At 40.3% G+C, this 24,460-nt stretch overlaps 1 protein-coding gene across 7 annotated transcripts in view; it reads left to right on the top strand.

The window, feature by feature from the left end:
• The window catches only part of KALRN (kalirin RhoGEF kinase), a 683,494-nt gene that overhangs the window by 499,271 nt on the left and 159,763 nt on the right, over window positions 1-24,460 (top strand). For 4 of the 7 annotated variants that reach the window (XM_081571708.1, XM_081571706.1, XM_081571709.1 and 1 more), the window contains exon 34: window positions 2,790-4,230. The exons of the other annotated variants lie outside the window; for them this stretch is intronic. In XM_081571708.1, the coding sequence (XP_081427834.1) occupies window positions 2,790-2,852 (63 nt within the window). In that variant the 3' untranslated portion in view covers window positions 2,853-4,230. Of the gene's footprint in view, window positions 1-2,789; window positions 4,231-24,460 lie in introns of those variants that run through there. 7 annotated transcript variants of the gene reach the window in all.

The following is a 24,460-nucleotide window of genomic DNA, read 5'->3' as shown; positions in this document are numbered from 1 at the left end:
GTACATAGAAAAGTCCTGTGCCTTAATGATTTTAAACCAAGTGACCCCTAGAATTACCAAGGAAACATTTCAAAAAACTCATCCCAGGCTCCTCACTGGCCTGCTGAATCCCAGGCTCCTCACTGGCCTGCTGAATCAGAATGCCAAAGGTAGAGGGCGATTGGATATGAGATATCTGTGAATTCCAAGCTGAGAGTTATTGCCTAAATAATAGAGATCGTTAACATTTCAAAGAAATTTAATGGCATTTTTTTAAACCACATTTCCACTTAAATTTTTCCGTAGGCTTCTCTGTCCATGGGATTTTCCAGGCAAGAGTACTGGCCTGGAAAATCCCATGGACGGAGAAGCCTGGTAGGCTACAGTCCATGGGGTCGCTAAGAGTCGGACACGACTAAGCGACTGCACTTTCACTTTTCCCTTTCATGTACTGGAGAAGGAAATGGCAACCCACTCCAGTATTCTTGCCTGGAGAATCCCAGGGACGGCGGAGCCTGGTGGGCTGCCGTCTATGGGGTCGCACAGAGTCGGACACGACTGAAGCGACTTAGCAGCAGCAGCAGCAGTCTCTGCCCTAGGTTAGATTTTCAGAAAATCATCTCAATGAGATCATAAATGTCCGTCGCTTTTTAATGTTGATGTATGGATGTTAACTACTCTTTTAAGGCACCAACTGGGCCATATAAAATAATGACTTCCTTTGTAAATGTTCATGTATTTTCTCAGTTTTGGAGAACAAGTGTTCAGTTTGCCTACATGCCTGAATTTCTTATATGTCTCACATAACAAACCACCATCAGACAGATTTGCAAGTACACAGAGACCATCACATCTTGAGGTTTAAAAGGAGATAAAAGTTTTTGTGCAAAATCTAATAAATAGACATACTGAAGTGACCCAAACCACTTCTAGTTACGTCTTCAAGGATAACATGGATCCTCAAAATAATGTGAGGGATGCTTTCTAAGACCTTTGGAATCCACAAACATACACACATACAAATATCATTTAGCAGATGGATTCTCCTTTACAAAAGGCAACCTAGCCCAGCGGTTAGGACCACTTCGAAGTCAAACCAACCTCAGTTCAGATCTCAGCCCCTCCTCTTGCCAGTTGTATGATCCTGGGCAGGACCTTAATGCCTCAATCTGCAAAATGGGAGTAATGGTATTACCCATTCCAAATTTCATGAAATGATGCATGCCAGATACTCAGCACTTTGCCTAGCACATGGTAAACATGCAACAAATATTAGTGATAATAAAAATGACACAAATTAGCTACTAATAATGATGACACTAAAAATATTTTTTAAAACTGTTCTCCCTTAGAATTTCAACCATTGTATAAAGAGCCAAATGTCAAATTCAGCCCTTGTAAAACTATTAAATTCTGCCACTAAAGTAAGTTATGCAGATGTAATAGCACATCTATAAACTGGTACGACAGTGAATTATGATGTGGGGGAACAAGCTAACCAGGACAGTTGATGCTACCTCCCTACCCTCAGCCCGGTAATGTAACATCATGCAAAGGAAAATATGATTTAAATTTTTTGAGACCCTTTTTCCCTGGAAAAGGTGAGCTCAGTGGGCAGCAGTACTTTGCCCTTTCATAAATGCATGCATCCTGTCCCTGACTTTCTTTTTATCTCATCTCCCTTCTGAATCCTTAGCACCCTCGACCTTCTCCACAGTTCAGAGTAACTGCCATTTGAACTCTATACTGAGGCTTTTTCTGTCCCTTAATGAACAGTTTTTGCCGGCTGGAGTTCTTTCTAAAAGAGTCTCATACTGGTTTTCTCATTTCCATAAGGTAGCCTTTGACACCGTGAGCTGAACCACAGTCAAATGGGAGGTCAGACTCTTTCATTCATCTTAAACTTTTCTCTTGGATAAGAGCCATTGCTTTTTGAAATATTTCACTCTTCCAATAGCACTAGAAGTTGGTTCTCTTTGAGGGACCATCGTTCCTAAAGAAAGGATGATTCCATTGCCTCCAGTGGCCCAATAGAGATGGTAGAACCACACTGGAATATGGGGTCTCTGGCATGGCTCCATCACTCCCTCACTCAGTAATCCATTCCCTTAGCCGGCCTTGTGGCATGCATGGACCAGCCTTGTGCCTTAGAAAAGTTGCAGATTACCACTTTATAGACCCTGGGAACACTTGAAATCAAGAGTGTTAAGTCAGTTACTACTGAAGATCTGCTGCATAAATGGGTAAACTTCTCTCAGTTTCTTTCTCTAGCTGAATGTCATGATAAGACTTGGTAGGGCACAGGGACCCTAAGAGAATTGAAACAAGAAAACAAAAAAACAGGAAGGGTATGAAATAAACACTAATGATCACTGCCACTGGACCTCTTATTTAATGTATCTCTATTTATCTTATCCCTGGCTCCACTTCTCCTTGTCTGTCTGGGAAGTTGGAAAGTCACAGGAAGATTGCTCTGCAGGGAACTAATGCAAAGAACAGTGTGCAGGTTTGAGCTCTTGACAGTATTTCACAGTTAAAAGCGGCCGGTCAGTGATCCTCCTCTGGATGCTAGACCTGGTTGACTTCTGAACCTTCAGACCAAGCACTGTCCTACACAGCACTGCTTCCTCCATTTCCTCTAAAATAATGACTGTGTATTTGCTAGGTTGCACTATGTGCATTGGATTGCTAGAAATACACTAGGTCACACTGATGGTTTCACTCTGTTTTCTATAAAGGGCTACAGGATCTCATGAAAAATTTTGCAAAGTTATATGCAAATCACAGAGCCCCGGCCCTTTTCTTAACAGGATGGCAACCTTGCTCCTCGGTGGTACCTGGGACCTGGAGATCCTTTCTCCACTTACGTTTAGCGCGCAGCTCACCGGGTTAGCCGTGCCGCCGTTGGGACCTCCCACCTGGACTCCCATCACCCACCTCTCTTGAGACTGCTCTGGCAGGGCTGGTGTGGGGCGCAGCCTTTGCTCAGAGGGCAACATGTTCCATGCAAAATCTGCCCCTCGGGCCATGGGCTCACTCCTTGGGGCCCCTTGCTTCTTTCTCTACTGGGTGCAATTCAAGGTTGCCGAGCTTCTCTCCAAAGTCTAAAATGGGTGGGACAGTAGGGACCTGTGAGAGGCCCCATGGCCCAACACACTGCCCCAGCTCCCAGTCTGAACATCAAGCCCCCGACCCTGGTAGGGGGTTCATTAGAGGGACATACTTGTCCCTGGAGTTTTTCTCCAGGTTGAATGTTTCTTTTGTCAGTGGCCCCAATCTGGAAAAAAACCATCATTTTAATCTAGCCTGCCTCCCCTATATCATGAACGGGAAGGAGAAGGAAAAAGGGACCTCTTATGGTTATGGTTTATGGTAGGTGAGGGTCAACTCCAGCTGATCCCAAACACTGGCAGGAACTACTACGCCCAACAAATGTTCCATCTGCTTCAACCTACCCAGGTTTTGCCACTGTTTTCTAGCTCCTCCCTAACCTTACTCACTGCTGAGGTGTCTGGTTCGAAGATCACCCTACCAGCCTTCCTTGGCTTCCAAATTATCCTGTTGGCGGGGGTGGGTGGGAGGTGGGAGAAGAAATAAATGAAACAAACTGGCCACATGTTGATAATTGTTGAGACTAGATGATGGGCACGTGGGTGTTCATTATATTATTCTTTCCCTTTTGTATATGTTTGCAGTTTTTCATAATAAAAAGTTAAAAAATAAAAAAAGTCCTCCAACTCCCAAAACACTTGAGAGCCCCCACCCCTAACACAGAATTTCATGGAACTCCCACACCAAGGCAAAGGCAAAGGTGATTCCATTCCATTATATATATATGTATGTATATATTCATTTTCTAATTTTTTTTAAGGCCCACTGCTTTATTTTCAATAGACTAAATCTATTTATAAGAGGTCCCAAAGTTGGGCTTACTTCCCCCAGCTGGGTTATGGGGGAGGGCTTGGGTAAAGGGTTCCTTAAAATCCTGAAAGTTTACACTTCCATGTATCTCACAATCTTATTGTGAGGGTGGGACTTGTTCAGGGTTCTGAACTTTGCAGAGGAAACATGCTCTCAACTCAAAGTGTCATGCTCTGGAATTGCACCTGGCTCAGGAAAGGACTGTCTTTGTACTTGAATTTAAATCCAATGGAGAACCTTAACACGGGCATTTGCATGACTAAGAATTGCTGCTGTCTTTTTCCATATGTCACTTTCTTGAATGTGTTCTAATAAAATTATTCTAAAGCAGGCTGTTGATATACAGTGATTTATAAATACTTTCTGTTGAGTACTGAGGCCCTAATTTTCTACCAAGAATGCACCCCATCCCACTTTCTGGAAAGATCTGTTGAGGACAGATGCAATGGGTGTACATCTGGCCTGGTGGTGGCACCACTGCAATTGCCATCACTAACGCAAATCATGTCAACCACTGTGGATTTTGTTTTCTGGTTGCCTAGCAGCAGAATTTGTTTTCCAGGATAAAGATGGTCATATGAAGTGGATGAGTGTGGTGGGGGAAGGTGGAGGGGCCAAGGCAGGACCAGGAGGATAATTCCCTCAAAGAGCAAAGCAGAAGGAGAGACAAAGGCAGCCAAATAGAGAAGTTAAGTTCTAACTCATCCTATTCGCTGATAAGAGCACATTCAAGTGATTATCAGTTATTAAGATTTATTTACAAAATTGCACTTTTTGATATCAAGTTAGAGCAAGTTCAAATCTCAAAATGTCATTAAGCAAACTAGAAGCAAATAGATAAAGTACGTATTTCCAAAGGTAAATATTTTGAGAAGCACTTTTGACTTTGGTCTCTATCTCCCCTTAAGCCAGGCTGGCCAGGGCACTCCCATTAGCCATAACCAACTTGGGTCAGTTTTTTGGAACAGGATGCTTTGTTAGAAACCTTATAAGGGGCAGAAAAGGCAGGACCAGACAAGGAGGCTTCCATACACTGAGCACCCTCCTCACACCAGATTATTGGGAAAACACTTGATATATATCAACTCCTCTGATCTTCAGAGCCATCCTGAGATGCAGGCAGTACTTGTCTTCGTTTTCCAGATAAAAAGGCTGAGGCTGAGAGAAGTAAATAATTTGTACAAAGTCATAAAGCTAGAGAATAACAGATCTGTGATTCAGGTTTCTGATCCTCGAACCCTTGCTTCTTCAGATCACAGGGCTGATGGCCAGTGCCAAGTCTGGGCTCTCTCCTATATACCTTGCCATGAATGCGTTTAATGAATTTTGCAACCTCTGTGTGCCCTGGGGGTTGGTGGAAGGAGGCAGAGCCAGCATCCTGCTCTTCCTGATGATTGGAGATCTCTTCCAGGCCAGGGTTTTGCAACCTACATCCACATACCTTGAACTTGCAAGCTGATGAGGCTGAGATTCCCATTTGGTTGTCACAGGAATTTGCTCACTCAGCAAATATTTGAGTGCCCCCATGTGCTGGGCATTATGACCTAGGTGGGCAAATACAGACAGCCCCTGTTCTCACAGAGCTTGCCAGTTGAGGAGAGAGGCATTAATCAAGTAATATATGAATGGATATGTAATTATTAATATAATTGAAAGGGACCTTGGAGATCACTGAGATCCACAGATGAAACAAGGCCCAGAAATGCTAAGCAGTTTGGTTAGGACGATATAGCAAGTTAGGGGCAGCATAAGGATGAGAATTCAGTAGATTTCTGTTCCTAGACTACCTTTTCCCTATTGTGTCACACTCTGGTCTCTTGCACACCCATAGCCAGCCCTGTGAATGCATTGATCAATCAGTACACTATCCCCAGCCTAGGAAAAACCAGATAGCACATTTTGTAATGATAATCAAACAGCATAGTGAATTGAACCCCTGAGGATGGCAGTTACCCAAGCCTTGTTTGCAGACTTATTTCAGAGCCCAAAGCAGAAACAGAGAGGCAAGGCTCCTGTGCTGTAAGAAGGGTTCTTGCAGGTGTTTCAGTGTTTTGATCTGACCCAGTATTTTCTTATCTCTCAATGTCAGCAGTTGTTTATTCACTTGTTAATTCAACAAATATGTATTGAGTACTGACTAGGAACCATGCACAGTTCTCAGAACTGGGGACACAGCAGTGAACAAAACAGATTGCCCTTGTGGAGTGAACATTCCAGCTGGGGGGAGATAGACAATAACTGAAGTAAATAAATAACAGCATATTAAGAGGTAATAAATGCTACAAGGAAAAGTAGATCAAGAAAGGCAAGTGGGGAGTGCTAAGGAAGGTGGTGATACATTTTTAGGTAGGATGGTTGGGGAAAAGACCTCCCAGAGAAAATTATGTTCTCGGACATCATTTTACTTACACACACACACACACACAGCTGTGCAGTATGATTTGAAAGTCCCATAAGCCTTATCCTACCTCCTTCAGAGAAATAAAGGTCTCTCAGTAGCATGTCTCAGAGCCCAATTCCTGCGTTTCCCTTTTTCTTGGGTTAAGTCAGTGGTTCTCAAACTCGAGTGTACACCAGAATCATCTGGAGCACTTGTTAAAACACAGATTGCTGGACTCCACTCCCAGAGCTTGTGATTCACTCGGTCTGGGGTGGGTCCAAGAATTTGCATGCCCAGATGCTGCTGCTGCAGGTGGTCCAGGGGATCTCACTTTGAGAGCCACTAGGTTAAATATTATTGGAGAAGGAAATGGCAGCCCACTCCAGTATTCTATTGGAATATCCCATGGATAGTGGAGCCTGGCGGGCTACAGTCCATGGGGTCACAAAGAGTCAGAGACAACTTAGCACCAGTTAAACAACAACAACGAGATTAATTATTATAGCTGAAAGATCTCTGTTAAAATCCTGATAAAGGATGTATCTATTCATTAGGATCCATGGACATTATCGGAGTAGCTATTCCTGGAAGAGCAGAATCCTTAAGAAATGTGACTTTTTTAAAAACTCGGTTAAGTTTCAGAAGTCACAGCCAAGACTCCAAGCATTGAGGAGTTAGGGCAAAGCACAGGTTGTGAAAAGCTGGTGACAGTATTTCACTGTTTGTCTATCAATACTTTGTATTTTCCTAGCGTTTAGTACTTTTACAAACCCTTTTATTCACTAGTTTTTTTTGGCAGTTAACCTGTTAGGTCAACAGTTACAGATGTCATTATTACATTTTCCAGATAAAGAAACTGAAACACAAAGAGGTTATATGGCCTCCCTTGGGCATCAAGGATGAGAACACCAGTTGCCTTCCTCCTAGTTCAGTGTTCTCTTTCTACTCACACTCTTCATAACATGAGCTATAGCTTTCCCCTTGGGTATGTACCCCAGGCCATTAAAATCCAGGACATGTAGTCGCTCTTTGCCTTTTAGTCTGTTCAAAATCCCACTTGCTGCATATAGATTATCCATGTGGGTGATTAACTGTGACAAATTCTAAGCCCTGCATGAGATTCCTCTGCCATAAACACATTTCTCTTCTACTGCCAGGTATTGTACAGAGAAAATGCAAACTCATTTTAATATTAGCCCTAGCTAGAACTAATCATCATAAGAACAAACCTGCTGGGGGAAAAGCAGACATAATACTTTCCAAAAGCAAATAGAAATGGTATTTGATTATGTGCACTTTTGCTTCCATTCCATTAGTTGTGACAGTTGAAAGTTTCCTGTATCACTAAAACGTGTGGGGAAATGAGAGTGGATTTTGTTAAATCCAATGAATGATAAATCACATTCCCAGGTATTTAAATATACCAAAGAGAATCATGGACATGAAAAAGAAAATCCTGTTTTCCAGTACGTGCCTTTCTTTTTATTTTCTCCAGTTGTGCACTGATTCCTCATAGTGAGAAAGTAAGGGCTCCCACTGAATCTCACAGACAAGGACCCAAGAGTTACAAGGAGCTGTTTCTCTTCAGCTCCCATGTGTTTTGACCATCCAAGAGCCAAAGGTTTTAGAAGCTTCATTTCTAAAACTGCCTTCATCTGCCTCTCAACTCTTCGATATTCTAACATTTTCTTCCTGTACCACCATTGGGACCACTTGTTTATTCAATAAGCACTTACTCTGCACCAGACACTGTAAGAGCCACTGAACAGGCTATGAAAATGAGGTAGAAATAATCCTATACTCAAATACATGGCATATATTAGAATCATTTTATAAATCACATAGAATAGTCAAGTTGAAGTGTATTCTAGATGTAGATCATAAACCCATGTGAGCATCTTCTCATTTTAATTCTCTGTACTCACTATATGCTCAAAGAAAGCTAATTAATGAGTTATTTTAGCTTCAACATAAAACAGGTATCATTAGGAAAGAAATGCCTGGGGAAGAGAAGAGTAAGGTAAGGAAGAAACTCTACTCTGTAGCTCTGAGCACACACTGAGATGTGCATCAGAAACCCAAAAGCTTGGTAACAAAGAGGTGGCATAGGATCTAACATTTGTCATAGTTATTCCACATGTGGACCATGATAAATTGAAAATATGAGGATCATAAAACTTGGATGATTAGAATTTCCATATTTATGAAAGATACTATGTGAATGTGTTTTTCCTGAGCTTTAGACTCCAAACTGTGCTATAAAAATGACTATTCCTTAAAAACAAATAGTTCATGTCCACTGCAACACAAGAATTGAGCATATAAGCAAACAGGTTAGGTTGGAGGAGATGAGGTGGCATGCAGAGGATTCAGTTAATCAGATCAGTGTTAGAGACACCATGAGAAGAAAGGCAGACTGTAATTCAACAATATATGTGTGCACAAATACATATGCACAGAAAGGTGTTGAAGCCCAGTAACCAAAATGCTGTCAGAAGACAAGGATAAGATTGTAGTTCTGATGACCCAAGTAGCTCAAGGAATACCACTCACACACCTTCCTTCTGTTTGTGTTGGGTCACCTGTTGGTACAGCAGCCCTTACTCTCTCTGTTCGAAGGAGCTACTCAGGCTCTGACTCCAGTCTGCTTTAGGTTGGGTTTTGTGAATAGCAGAATCTCAACACAGGGGTTCAGGGCAGATGTCCAGCTGGATCTCGGATCTGTCCTATGAACCCTATTTCTGCCAGTTCTGCAAGCCTGTTCTGGCCTGGGAGGGAGTTTTCACAGCGTAGATGATGTATCCAGCCTTGCCAATGACCATCAAGGGTGCTAGTGGCTTGATCATCTCGCCAGGCCCACTGTGGGTGGGTCTGGTCATGGATGGTGGTAGCCACAGGAAGAAATAGCAGTGATGGGAGAGGGAGGATCTCAACGTATATGCCTTAGAGTTTCTGGGATAGTGGAATAAAAAGTGTTGTTCTACTTGTTAGGCTGTCCAGGGATACTGTTGCCTGGCAATGATGACCTTTTAATGGGCCTTATACCCAAGTATCATGTGGAATTTTTAGATTTGGCTGTATTGATTTTTTAGATTTTGCTGGGTTGTTGCTATGGCATCAATCGGGGTTAAAGGGTCCCAGGGTGAGAGTGGGGACCAACATGTGTGCTCAGGAGGGGGCTTCTGATCATAACTGGTATGGGTCAACTATCTTTTGGCCTATCTTGATAAAAATTTAATTTTTAACTTAAACTATAGAATGCAAAAACATTATACCTTACATGTAGATGTAGATCATTAGCTGAATAAAGAACCACTACAGTTTTATAGGATCCATGTCAGATCTTACTAGTAATTGAATTTGTCATTGCTATAAAATAAGTCACATGAGGGCAGCAATTCTTGTCTGCTTTTTTCACTGCAGTATCCCCACTGCCTATGCTAGTGCCAGACACAGAGTAGGCACTGTAAGTACAATTGCATATTTTTTTAGTATGCAGAAAAACAGAGAGAAATATTTTCCATCTTTAATATAACCCGACTGGTGGTATTGATGGCGAATACTTCCATTACACCACTAGGGAGTAGGAAGGAGTTCTGAAGAATAATGTCATTCTTGGCAAAAACAAGGAGCCTGCTGCTTGAGTTCCAGGTAATGCAAGAGTAGAAGACAGGTTTGTGTGTGATAGGCAAAGTTAAAACCTGAGATCAAGGACAGGAACTGATAAACAAGGAAAGCAATTGAAAAGTTAGCAAAGAAACTCCAAGGCCATAATCAAATAGGCAAGCAGAAGCCCAGGTGCACAGCTATGTGTGGGTAAATACTGTGTGGTTTAGACACTGACAATGCAAAGGATTCTGATAAATGCCGACTCTTCCCTCAACAGTTTTTATTGTACTATACACCCATGAGTTTTTAAATATATCATTTGACTTTTGGGGCTCTGTAGATTATTCAGAATGGCAAATGGGACAATTGAAAAAGGAAAAGCACCAAAGGCCAGGAGCAATAAAGAGGAGAATAAACCCAAAAGCACACATGTCTAAAAAATTGAAACAGTTGCTATGAAAAGTCAAATTTGAAAAATGTCTCTCATTTGATTTGCTTCACTGAGTTGGTCGCCAGTGAAAAGGACTACAATTCCAAAGACAGTGTTGATTGCAGATGCACTTTTCCTCACTGCCCTGTCATATCACCATGCTCATGATTCTCATTACATATTCCTGAAGCTCCAGGAAATGAAAATGTGAGAACTGATGCATCTGTTCAAGTCAGTCCAAGAGATGGTCAGCAATGGAATGTGATGCCAATTCCCTGATAACAAGTGCAGCTGGCCTTCAGCTTGATTTTATTGAGCTTTAGGACTGTTTCCAAAGTACACACAAGGAAAATAAAATATAGTCCTTAACTGCAAGAATTGTATAGTCCAACTGGGATAGAAAAAATATACTCAACAAAATTCACACTATGTAGGAAGCATAGCTATTGCATTAATCTAAGAGATTCCAAAAGCTAGAATTATCTGTCCTTCCTCTCTTTATCCAACACCAAGGATGAGTCATAGCATGTAATGACCATAATCTTCAGGTTGTTTAAAAAAAACAATAATAAATATAATAATAATCATGGTAGTAATAGTAACAACAATAATAAAATCTAGTAGGTCTTCCCAAATTACATTTAATGTGTATGTGTTTATGTTTGTCTTAGAATAGCCCCTTTACATATCTCTCCCTTCCTTAACTTCATCTTTCTTACCACTCTCTCAATATTCCTGAGCTCTTACTAGTATCCATCCTTAAGACAGTATCTTCCCCATCCAGGGAAGAGAATGAAAGCAGATATATCTGTCAGGACAAGCTAGGTTGTGCTCTGGTAACAAACAACTTTAAAAATACTGGTGGCTAAATAAGCAAAGATTTATTTCTTGCTAACACTACATATTCATAATGGGTTGGCACGGGGCTCTATTTGTCACAGAAAATCAGGGACCCTAACTGATTATCATCTTCTAAAGTTGCTGATTACCATCCCAGACAGAAAGAGAATTGTAAAGGATCTTAACCCAAAATTAAATGATCCAGCCTGGAAATGACTCAACTTCAGTGGCCAGAACTAGTCATGTGGCCCTACAAAACCAATAGGGGCCAGCAAACCAATCGAGTTATGTGTCTAGAAGGCAAAAAGCTAAAAATGTCTAGTGAACATCAGAATGACTACATTAGCAGTAACCTCAAGTCATATTTGCATATAATTTACATTTTGTCTCTAACTCAGATTTCAAATACTGCATCTACTCAACAAGTATGTGTATGTATGTGTGTGTGCATGTGTGTGTTTGTGAATTTCAAACATATACATTGAAATACTGTTATTCATGTTTGAGTCATTGTCTTCTGTTATTCCCACTGACTAATTTTCACTAGGCCTCATCCCTGACTATTAGGCTCTGAATTTATTGAGTCAATGTGTCAGTGTCTAATCAGAATATAAAGATTGGAAGGCTTCTTGTTCTTAAAACTTTTTCCAGACTTAGGGAACCAGTTTTTAAGGCACAATGTCCTGATGAATATAGAAGGACTTGAGCCCTTTCATATCTTAATTTATTACATTATTTATATGCTAATCTACCGAGTTCTCTATTGGTATCTGGCATCAGCCTCTACACAATAAGTTTTACACAGTAGGAATGTGAACTTATTGAATCCCCTGGCAGAGTCACTGACTAATGGTTCAAAGAATGTTTTACCTAAGTATGAGAACATGACCCACGTGCTACTTTAGTCCTATTATAAGTAGTGCTATAAGATTACATGACCTTGTTCTAGAAATCACATGGTTACTGCATCATTAAGCAGCTGATTTCACTGGGAAACCAGAGCAAGCTCTATTGTAAACCACATTCAAATTTCTGCAAACACAGGGTATTGAATACAAGTAGACCTGGGCAAGAAAATATAGCACTGCAATGAGAAGGAAGGAACCCTTGTTTGGAGTTAGGAAAGTTGATTTTGCTCCTCATTCTGCTATTGACCAGCTGTATGAGCTTTGAAAAACATTTTAGCCAAATCATTTGTCTTCTGAATATCTCAATTTCCACATCTATAAAGTTTAAGAGTAATAGAAACTTATCTCTAAATTGCATTCATACTTAAACATTCTGTTTTTCTATTACTGACTTAGTTTTGCCCCAGAAGTGTATGACTTTCACTGGGGAAAATCACAAGCATTCATTCTAAGTAATGTAGAATTGGGAAAAGGTTGTTTGTATATAAAGGATAACCTAATTTTATACATAATTATTATCTGTATTGATAAAAGAAATGTAGTATTAAAAATTAGTAATTTTTTAATGTTTAGTTTTGAAACATAGCAGAGAGTTTATCAGAAATTAACATATATACGTCAGTTCTCATTTACTTATCCGTTTATTTAAAAAAAATACATTGAACCTCTACCATGTAATTAGAAAGGTTAAATGAGCCTAGAGGGGGGAATGGGAATTGAGGACCTTGACAAGAACATTACTGAAATAATGGATCGTGGACTACAAGCTGCAAAGGAAAAAAAGTAATGAAGGGACAGTCTTGACAGATTGGGAGACATTGTTGTTCAGTTCCTTGGTTGTGTCCAACTCTTTCTGACCCCATGGACTGCAGCACGCCAGGCTTTCCTGTCCTTCACCATCTCCTGGAGCTTGCTCAGACTCATATCCATTGAGTCAGTGATGCCATCCAACCATCTCATCCTCTGTCATCTCCTTCTCCTGCTTTCTATCTTTCCCAGCATCAATGTCTTTTCCAGTGAGTCAGTTCTTTGTATCAGGTGGCCAAAGTATTGGAGCTTCAACTTCAACATCAGTCCTTCCAATGAATATTCAGGGTTGATTTCCTTTAGGATTGACTGGTTTGATCTCCTTGCAGTCCATGGGACTGTCAAGAGTCATCTCCAACACCACGGTTCGAATGCATCAATTCTTCAGCATTCAGCTTTCTGTATAGTCCAACTCTCACATCCATACAGGACTACTGAAAAAACCATAGCTTTGACTATATAGACCTTGGTCGGCAAAGTAATGTCTCTGCTTTTTAGTAGGCTGTCTAGGTTTGTCATAGCTTTTCTATGGGAGTCAGTAGAGGGCTCCATGTGCTAGAGGCCCCAGTGGGATTAAGGAAAGGTCATAGTAAGAAACTTATCTGTCCAACCAAAATAGAGAAACAAGGGTCAGATATACTCCCCTGCTTGAAGCAACCAAAAACCAGACAAAAAATAAGTAACTATTTTCAAGACACTGGACATCAGACAACAAAGGACAGTGTGATCCCCAAGAGACAGGAAACAAACAAAGTGAGCCCTGTGAATACCCTTGCTTACTGCCCTGAGTTTTCAGGTTTCCATGCAGGGAGAGGTAAACCAGTAGACTTTCAGTCTCATCTTCTTAATTTAACTAGAGAATATGGAGTTGAAAATCCAGTGATATCAAGGAAGCTAGATTTCACAGGACAAAGTAGTAAGTAGAGAGAAGAGAGCAGCACAGAAACAGAACTCTGGAGATATTCAGAGAATTTCCTGCGAGTATTCATCAAATTATTGATCAGCACATGCAGAAATGGGAACTCCTCCAGGATGGGGAAGAATCACCTGAATTAATTAGAGGAAGGGTACTCCTTGTTCCCCAAAGAGCCTGCAGTAATGCCTGTTCCCACCAGGCAGACTAGGAAACCTCAAATTCTCAGGACATCAGGTTAAGTACTTAGAATAAGCCCTAGAAGAACTAGGCTCTGATTCTGCCTAACAAGTCTTAATAGAATAAGATTGTTTCAAAGTAACTGCATGCCAGGAAAAGCTCAAGAGTAGTTATAGGAATATATGAATATAATTGTTGAGCACCCAAGAAAAGGTAAAATTCACAATATCTGGTATCCAATCAAAAATTACTGGGCATGCAAAGAAGCAGGAAAATATGACCCATAATGATGGAGAAAAATCTATTGACACTTAACCAGCACTGACACACATGTCAGCATTAGCAGACATGGACAAAAAAAAACAGTTATTATTAAGTGTTTCATACATTCAAAAAATTAAGGAGAGATATGGGGAACATAAAGACAAACCCATGTTGAACTTCTGGAGGTGAAAATTACAATGTCTGAAGTAAAAAATACCTGAATAAGATTCGCAGTAGATTAGACATTCCAGGAGAAAATATAAGCATACTTGAAAGCATAGTAATAGAAACTATACAAAGGGAAACATTGAAAAAATAATAACTTTTTTAGGAGTACAAAGCATCATCATTGTTGATCCATGGAACAACCTCAAACATCCTAATATTCATGTAATTGGAGTTCCTAAAATGGAAAGGGGGACATAAAAATATTTAAAACAATAATGGCTGAGAAAGAAAGTAGAAAGTATTAATCAGTCATATCACTCTTTGCAACCCCATGGACTGTAGCCACCAGGCTATCTGTCCATGAGATACTCTAGGCAAGAATACTTGGAGTGAGTAGCCATTCCCTTCTCTAGGGGATCTTCCCAACCCAGGGATTAAACCAGGTCTCCTGCATTTCAGGCAAATTCTTTACCATCTGAGCCACCAGAGAAGCCCAATAATGGCTGAAAAGGTTTCATATTTGATAAAGGCTATACATTGATAGATCCAAGAATCCAAATAAATCCCACACACAATAACTAAGAAGAAAACAAAAGCAAGGCATATCATAATTAAATTGCTCAAAACTAGTGATAAAATAGAAAACCCTAAAAGCAGTCAATACATGCCACGTGCAGATGAACAAAGATAAAAATAACAGCATATTTCTCATTGAAGACAAGATAAGCGAAAAGACAGTGGCCCCTCAGAGTAGAATAACGAAAGTACAAGGAAAACTATCAACCAAGACTTCTATATCTAGTAAAAATATCTCTTAAAAATGAAAGCAAACTATTTTTTCCCTGACATAAAAAAGCTGAAAAAAAAATCCAAATTCTTCACCAGCAGATCTACACTACAGGAAATGTTAAAAGGAGTCCCTTAGGTAGAAGGAAATGATACCACAAGGAAAAACAAATCTGCACAAAGAAATGAAAAGCACTAGAAATGGCAGATACATGGTTAATATAAAAATTGATAGATAAAGAGCAGTATGAAAGAGGCTTTAAACAAAGATATTAAAAAATCCTCAGAGAAGTAAAGGAAAAATACTGTATATGAAACAGAAACCGGTGACCACAAAATAAGAATGCACACTGATGAGAGTATTACTGAGTTAGAAAATAGAAGGGAAGGAATGTCTTAGAGCACAACCAGAGGGATAAAAGAGAGGGGATGACAAATAATTTTAATAGGAATACAGTGGGGAGAATGGCAAAAGACATTTTTCAAACATAGTGAAAGAATTTTCCAGATCTCAGGAAATATAAAAACATTTTAGTGAAAGTAGAGAACATCAAAAAAAGGAAAAAAAAGTTGTGAGAGAGAAAGAAGTAATTACCTAAAAAGGAATGACAGTCAGCGTGATAACAAGCTTCTCATGACAGAGACTGCAGGGGAACAGGTAAAAGCATCAGTGTTCTAATGGAAAATCTTTGCTACTTAGAATTCTATGTCCAATAAAACTATAAGAGTAAGGGTGAGATAAGCATGTTTTCAATATACAATAACTTAGACATTTTATCACTCAGAAATCCTCACTCTTTTGCAAAAAGGAAAATGAACCCAGGGGGGAGTATTGGATGCACAAAGAAAATAAAAGTAAAAGAGACACTAAAATACTGTGGCAAATTCGGTCTTCCTCCATGACTCAGTTGGTAAAGAATCCACCTGCATTGCAGGAGACACAGGAGACCTGGGTTCCATCCCTGGGTTGGGAAGATCTCCTGGAAAAAGAAATGGCAACCCACTCCAGTATTCTTGCCTGAAAAATCCCATAGACGGAGGAGCCTGGCAGCCTACAGTCCAAAGGATTGCAAAAGAGTCGAACATGACTGAACAACTAAGCACACAAATATAATTTAATGTTAAGCACAAATAATAAGAGTAAAAAGAATAATAAACATTTGAAACAAAATGAAGTATTCTGTGGGAGGATAAAGCAAGCTCAAATCTTTTCTGACTTGAGAAACAGATAGAAGTAGGAATTAACTTAGGCTTTGTTAGAAATATATGCTCTTTCAAGGGTAGAATAAGATAGCCACTGGGAGAAAAGAAATAGGATATATAATTTAAATACTGGTAGGGGAAAGTACGGAGAATAAAGCAGTTTTAATCATTCTGATAGAAGGAAAAAAAGCAGAGAAAATTCATGGCTAATTGAAAAATATAAACAAAAAAGTCAGAAAGAAGCCCAAGTATAATGTTACTCACTATCAATGCAAATGAATTTAATACATTAATTAAAATACAGATACTTTCCAATTGAACCTATTAATCAAAACTCAGGTATACACTGTGTGAGAGAGATGCAAGTCTAAAGCAATGATATAGAAAATAAAGCTGGAAAAAGATACACCAAGCAAATGTTAGCTACTAGAAATCCAGTATAGAAATTTTATTGTCAGATAAAATGGAATCATTTAAGTTCTCTAGTTCTTTAAATTCTTAAAATGTTTAGTATATTTATCACTCCAGCAAGCTAATTCAGAAATGTCTACCTGAAATTGGAGTGCTACCAGACTAAAAATTTTTAAAGAAAGAAAAGAGCAACAGAAAAAAGAAAATGTGTGGTATACACTTTGCAAGAAAGCTGAAGTTGAAAGAGAGTGTTATTGGAAGCTGGAAAAATGGAAACCTACATTGTAAAGTGGTGAAACATTTGGAAAACTGTCATTTACAATAATTTGGAAGTAAGCTCATATATCTAATGAATAAGCACATTAAGATGAAGAGTGCAAGATTTTTTTAAATGGAAATAATTGAATCATTTTAAGAAAAGCAGTAACAGTAGTATCTGTGACCTATATCATGTAAATATAATCTCTGTATCAATAATAGCATAAAGGCCAGGAAGGGGGAAATGGAATGATGACTGTTGTAAGGTTCTTACTATGATCAAGAAGTGTTGTGACTTCACTTGAAAGTAGACTGTGATAAGTTAAAAATCTATATCAGAATCCTAACATGACCACCAAAGTAACAGAACAAAGAGTTACAGCCAATAAACTGTCTTAGTCTGCTTGTGCTACCATAACAAAATGCTACGGCATAAACAACACTTTGATTTTCTGACAGTTCTGCAGGCTAGAATCCATGATCAAGGTGTGGGCAAATTCTGCTTCTGGTGAGGACCCTTTTCCTATCTTGTGGTTTTGCCTTCTTCCTGTGTCCTCAAATGGCCTTTCCTCTATGTTCATATGAGCTCTGGTGCCCCTTCTGGAAATTTTCCAGGTATTTGGGAACTAAATAACACACTTCTAAATAACCCACAAATCAAATTTGAAGCCAAAAGAGAAATTAGTTGAACTGAGTGAAAGTAAAAATACAACATAACAAAATTCGTAGAATGCCATAAAAGAAAGGAAGACGTGTACTTTAGTGATTATGGGAATCAGAGCATTCAAAAATAGTGATCATGGTGTGTGACCTTGGGGAAGGGCTGCTGAAGTGGAGTAAAAGAGGAGCTCAGTGGAGTGGAGGTCAGAGAAACAAGGCCAGGGTGCTAGAGGGACTGCCCACAGGGAGAGAAGTCACACATGATGATGAAACTTGGAATAGAAAGGAAAACCATCAGCCTGGAACCAAAGTCACCAATAAAGGAAGAGCATCTAGTCCCGACTTTGTAATCTTTGCAAATCACTTCATCTCTCTGAGCCTCTGTTTCCTTATATATAAATAGTGTGAAAGTCACTCAGTCGTGTCTGGCTGTTTGCGACCCCATTGACTATACAGTCCTTGGAATTCTCTAGGCCAGAATACTGGAGTCGGTAGCCTTTCCTGTCTCCAAGGGATCTTCCCAATCCGGGGATCAAACCCAGATCTCCCTCATTGCAAGTGGATTCTTTACCAGCTGAACCACAAGGGAAGCCCATATATAAATAAGAGAGTTATGAATTCTCCGTCTCTATATAGCTTTTGATAGTCTCTTTGTATTTTAAATATTTTCATGTATATACATTTTATGTAGCCTCTTCAGATGCTTTTTGGGAAATAGCAAATTATTAAATGATAAATAAACATGTAAACACATAATCTCTAAGTTCCATTCAAACCCTAGCTTTTTAATTTTTTGCCTGTTCTGGGTCCTCATTGCTGTGCATGGCTTTCTCTAGTTGTGGCGTGTGGGGGCTACTCTCTAGTTTCAGTGCACAGGCTTCTCGTTGAGGTGGCTTCTTTTGTTGCAGAGCATGGGCTCTAGAGCATGGGCTCAGTGGTGTGGTACACAGATTTAGTTGCCCCACCACATGTGGAATCTTCCCAGACTAGGGATCTAACCTGTGTCTCTTGCACTGACAGGCGGATTCTTAATCACTAGCCCATGAGGCGAGTGCCCTAGCGTTTTGTAGTTTATGCCTATAAACCATATCATTTCTAAAATGGCACTCACAGCCAAAGCAGCAGTAGGGAAGTTATCCTCAGTCACTGTGGACAGTCCAGAGGGGATAAACTTGTATAGAGTAAATGAGGGGAAGTATTTTTCATGCCTCTGGAATGGCCTGCACTAAGGTTCAGATGCAGAAGCAACACAACCCAAACAAATAAATGGTTAAATGGCTCCCATGGTTGGAGTTGCAGGAGGGAACAGTGAGGCCGGTCAGATGAAATCAGGCTGGGAGGGATGTTGAGACTTACAGGTACCACGCAGAAGAGTCTCTGAGGACTGAGTCATCCATAGGAGAGGCTGTTTCCAGGACTGCATTCATACAAGTGGGCAGGGGATCATAGCCTGCGTGACTACACTTTAGCACGGAGCAACACAGAAACCTTAATTTGCTGATAAAAACAAAGATAATGATAGTATTAGGTTGACCAAAAGTTTGTTCAGGTTTTTCCAAAACAACTTACAGAAAAACTCGAATGAACTTATTGGCCAACTCAATACATAAAAGTAACATTGGATTCAAGATTTTATTGGTAGCTTTTTGAACTTCAGGGGACAGAAACCTAGAAGTTTTGGCCTTGGAGAAACATGAAAAGAAGTGGTTTCATTCAATACAAAGAAAGGCTAGTGAAGCTGATGACTGGTAAAAGTACTAGACTACCTTTTTTGAGTTAAACCTGAGTTGGTTGATATTTATCACTATTTAATAAGTTTAGAAATTCAAGGCAAGTCCTATAGAGGCTAATTATCCCATCACTGGCACTTTTCCTTCAATTTTTGTAGCTCCTGCAAGCAGACTATGGGCCTTTTAACAAATGAAAAATCATCAAAAAGAATCTCCCCAGGAATGCAACTTAAAAAAAAAATCAGTACATGATTGTATAGTCAATTAGGCAGGTAGAGAGAGGTTTCATATAAAGAAGATTTTTAACACTATAAACTTGTAAATACTCTTGTAAATTTTAAGCTTGTGAAAACTAAGATGTATACACAATGAAGCGAACCTGAAAAGAACGTGTTTTATACACAGGTATTCTCACAAAACCTCAATCATTGTCAATCACCCTAGGTCGCCCTGTATTTACTTCTTGCATTATCTTTTCTTTAAGGCAGAGATTTTGGGGGCTCTGCTTTTGCTAGTGGTTGAGTTTTCTAAGAATGCTGCAGTAAAGCCTCTGTGAAAACTTGCCCCTGCAGTCTCTTCCAGTCTATTCTGCTCTCTTGGGTTTCGGAGCAGCCGTGTCACAGTCATTGCTGTCAGCCGAGCTTTCCTAATTAGTCCTCCAGCATTCCCCTCACTCTCTGTCTTCTTTTGTCAAAGAGATATGGTTCTTTGATCCAACCTGCTTTTGAATTTACTTTTCTCTCCTGATCAGAAAAGAAAACCATGGAGATTACAAAGATATACTTCCAAACTTCCACCTGCTACCTTTATAAGATCTTGTCATCTGTATAGTTAGGATTAGAAGATTTAGCTACATGTAAAAGCTCCCAAAGACTGACTTAAATAAAGTTGAAGTTTATCTCACATAATAGACACCTGAGTGTAAGCGGTCTAGGACTGCTGGAGAAGATCCATAAACTCATTTGGTACCCAGTCTCCTTCTAGCTTATTCCTCCACCATTTGCAGGATTTGATCTAATTCATACTCCAAGATGGCCAGTGTTCCAAGGATATTGGGCAAAAGAGAAGAGCCATCCCTCTCACATTAAGGAGACTGGCTGCAGCTAACACTCAGGCTTACATCTCATTGGCCAAACTTGATAATAAGGCTACTATAGTTGCAAGGTAGCCCAGGGAATATAGTCTTTTACTGGGCAGCAATGTACACCCTCCCCCTCAAAAAACTGAGTCTTTATTACTAAGAAATAAGGGCAGAATGGACTTTTGGGGGATCCTAGAAGTCTTTGCCATACTCTCTCTTACTATCAGAAAAGTGACAAGTGACAATCCATTGTACACCTCTCTAATTCCCTCTTCCACATTTTGTGCTTATCTTGTACAGAAGAATATTACTGTGTGGCAGAAGTATCCTTGAGAATCATGACTCCTAAGTCCTTCCATATCTCATAAACAATATTTGTATTTTTCCCCTCTTAATATTTAAACATATTTTGAAATTGGTTAATTTTTTAAAGAATTATGAAGAATTTCCTCAAAATTGAAGATGGCCCAATGAAAATTCCGAAATCATAAGCCAGTAAAAACATTTAAAATATATATCCTCCCTATTTCCAGAAAAACTTGTTTTATTAAAAACACTAAAAAGAATGTGAGATTTTAAAATTAAACATGAGAGTTCATATGAAGAAGCAAAGAGGTAGAAGTTCTAAAAATATGATGAAGCAGGGTACCGCTCTTTCCATCTACTTCAGCAAATTTAAATCAACAATATTCAAAAATACTTTCTATAAAAGAAAAAATTTTAAACCACATAGGCACCACTGTTAAGGCACTTTCAAGCCAACGAAAGACACAGGGATGGAAACAAATATCCTAGGCAAAGGTGTGCTCTAATAGAGGTACAAATAGCATTCTGCTAGAAAGGAAGGGAAGAGATTACTTGAAACTGCTAGTGGTGGTGGCTTGGATGGGAGCTGCTTGTGGAGAGCTTTGTGGATGAGGCTGCCTTTGAGCTGGGCTTGAAGGTAGGAAGTGAAGAGGAACTAAAAAGCCTCTTGATGAAAGTGAAAGAAGAGAGTGAAAAAGTTGACTTAAAGCTCAACATTCAGAAAACTAAGATCATGGCATCTGGTCCCATCACTTCATGGCAAATAGATGGGGAAACAGTGGAAACAGTGTCAGACTTTATTTTTCTGGGCTCCAAAATCACTGCAGATGGTGATTTCAGCCATGAAATTAAAAGATGCTCACTCCTTGGAAGGAAAATTATGACCAACCTAGACAGAATATTAAAAAGCAGAGACATTACTTTGCCAACAAAGGTCCATCTAGTCAAGGCTGTAGTTTTTCCAGTGGTCATGTATGGATGTGAGAGTTGGACTGTGAAGAAAGCTGAGCGCTGAAGAATTGATGCTTTTGAACTGTGGTGTTGGAGAAGACTCTTGAGAGTCCCTTGGACTGCAAGGAGATCCAACCAGTCCATCCTAAAGGAGATCAGTCCTGGGTGTTCATTGGAAGGACCGATGTTGAAGCTGAAACTCCAATACCTTGGCCACCTCATGCGAAGAGTTGACTCGTTGGAAAAGACCCTGATGCTGGGAAGGATTGGGGGCAGGAGGAGAAGGGGACGACAGAGAATGAGATGGCTGGATGGCATCACCGACTCCATGGACATTAGTTTGGGTAAACTCCCGGAGTTGGTGATGGACAGGGAGGCCTGGCGTGCTGTGATTCATGGGGTCGCAAAGAGTCGAACACGACTGAGCAACTGAACTGAAGGTAGGAAAGGATTTCCAGAAGATGAGAGGGGTATGATTTGGGAGGGGAAGATAGGACTATTCCATACTGAGAAAACATCTCAAATAAAAAGTCAAGGAAATGGGAAATTATTGGATATGTTCAGGAATCAGCAAGTATAGCCGTGACTTGGAACCCAGGGTCCGTCTTGGTAGCAGATGAGTTGAAAAGATTGAGGGGTTGGATCTGAGAGGCCTTAAATTATGTGCTCAAGGATTGGACTGGTTCTCTAAGCTGGAGAGGAATAGGAGGAGAAGGAAATTGAACATGTTCACCTTTTAGGACCTCTATTTTCTCAGTGAGTAGTGAGCAAGACTATCTATTGTTGATGAGAAGTTTGTTAGCTTAAAAAGAAGATAGAGCGTTTAAAAGAAGATAATAGGAAGGATAAAAAATGACATGAACAAGGAATTTTGACAACTTGGAAGTCCCCAAAGAGTCAATTTGTCTTCCGATTTTGACAGCAAGAGGAAAAAGGCAAACATATTAGGTTAAGTAACGTTTTGTTTTTTGACAAGTACAAGTATACTGTGGTGTGTTTTCTTAAACTGTATGGATTAACATTTCAAGATCTGCCTTCTCTCAACAAGGCCTTCTTTCAACACAATGGGATGATTGTGAGGGCCTTTGATGCAGGAGCCAAGGAAGATGACATTGAATTGCTGGAGAGAGAGAGAGTGTGTGTGTTTGTGTGTGTGTGTGTGAGAGAGAGAGAGAGACTCAGAGCAAGAGTGAGACAGAGACAGGAGTGGTATTCGTTACTCTTGTTTGAGTTGTTAAGGGTAGAAATTTGTGGTCAGAGGAATAAGTTATGTGTTCTTGTTGCAGAAAATCTGGCTGACATTTGGAATATTCTTAAAGCAATGCTGGATATTCTAGGGCATGGTAACAGTAAAACAAGAAAAGAGAATTTTCCATAAAAGAACTTTTAATAAGAGAAATTTAAACGGGAACTAAACAGTGTTTTCTCTGGAGTAGGAGGGAGACAGACTTTCCCCTCAATTCTTTCAGAAAGGCTCTGTAAAAACAAAATGTCAAAGATGAGTATGTCCAGCAGATGGCCAAGAGCTCAGAGTGGATGGAGAAGCTGCTCGTACTCTGAATCCTCAGCATCTCCACCCGGAGATTCAGAGAAGGGCAAGCTGTGAATCAGAACCCAGAGTTAGAGCTCAAGGATGCTTTTCTGTTTCATGTACCCGGTGCTCATTTAGAGATGAGTAAACAGGCCCAGCAAGATCCACTGACTTGACCAAGATCACCATCCTCTTAGGGGCAGAACAAGATGGCTGTCCAGATCTTTGTCTCTTGGCCCAGTGCTCCCGCACCACCTCCACTGTGCTGTCACACGGTGTCCTGAGGGCCAGCACAGTCCACCCTGAGTGTAACTGTGCAGACCCTGAAGCCTGGGTGCGTCACTCTCAGAGGAAGAGGCAGCTTGGGGGAGTGATCTGTGGCCAGCAGGTGAAGGGGAGCTGAAGGAAGCTCTCAGATGGGGATTTCAGGAAATATCCTCAAATAGTCTTAGAGGGTATTAGGGAAAAAATCTACTTACTATCATGTTTCAGGGATATTAAAATGCAGTGAAGACTGCTCTCCTGCATTTAGGCTTTCTGTGCCTTTTGGGGTCTGGTAGATCTTTCTAAAATGCATTGATCCTCCAAGGGAAATAGCCTACAAAGTTCTAAATCCTCTCCCAGTGGAGAGGGGAGAGATGGGAAGCTTGAAAACACTGACCGTTTTCCACTAAATGATGAGCACGACATAGATATATCAACCACTTTTCCACCAGCCCCCATCCGTCTCATTGAGGCTTGGATCAGCTGCAACCTGGTACACTGCATCCCCCAGCAGCATGCTTTAGGGTTTAGTGCAAAGCAGAATTGGAGATGTAAATACTCTGCCCAGGGGGTTCAGTTCAGTTCAGTTCAGTCGCTAAGTCGTGTCCGACTCTCTGCCACCCCATGAATTGCAGCACGCCAGGCCTCTCTGTCCATCACCAACTCCCGGAGTTTACCCAAACCCATGTTCATCGAGTCGGTGATGCCATCCAACCATCTCATCCTCTGTCATCCCCTTCTCCTCCCGCCCCCAATCCTACCCAGCATTAGGGTCTTTTCCAATGAGTCAACCCTTTGCATGAGGTGGCCAAAGTATTGGAGCTTCAGCTTCAACATCAGACCTTCCAATGAACACCCAGGATTGATCTCCTTTAGGATG

This window comes from Giraffa tippelskirchi, chromosome 2 (genome assembly GCF_054371585.1).
Source record: "Giraffa tippelskirchi isolate mGirTip1 chromosome 2, T2T-mGirTip1v1.2.pri, whole genome shotgun sequence".
In the NCBI taxonomy this organism is placed as follows: Eukaryota; Metazoa; Chordata; class Mammalia; order Artiodactyla; family Giraffidae; genus Giraffa; species Giraffa tippelskirchi.
Note: the sequence above shows the minus strand (reverse complement) of the source record. Positions and strands in the feature narration are given on the sequence as shown.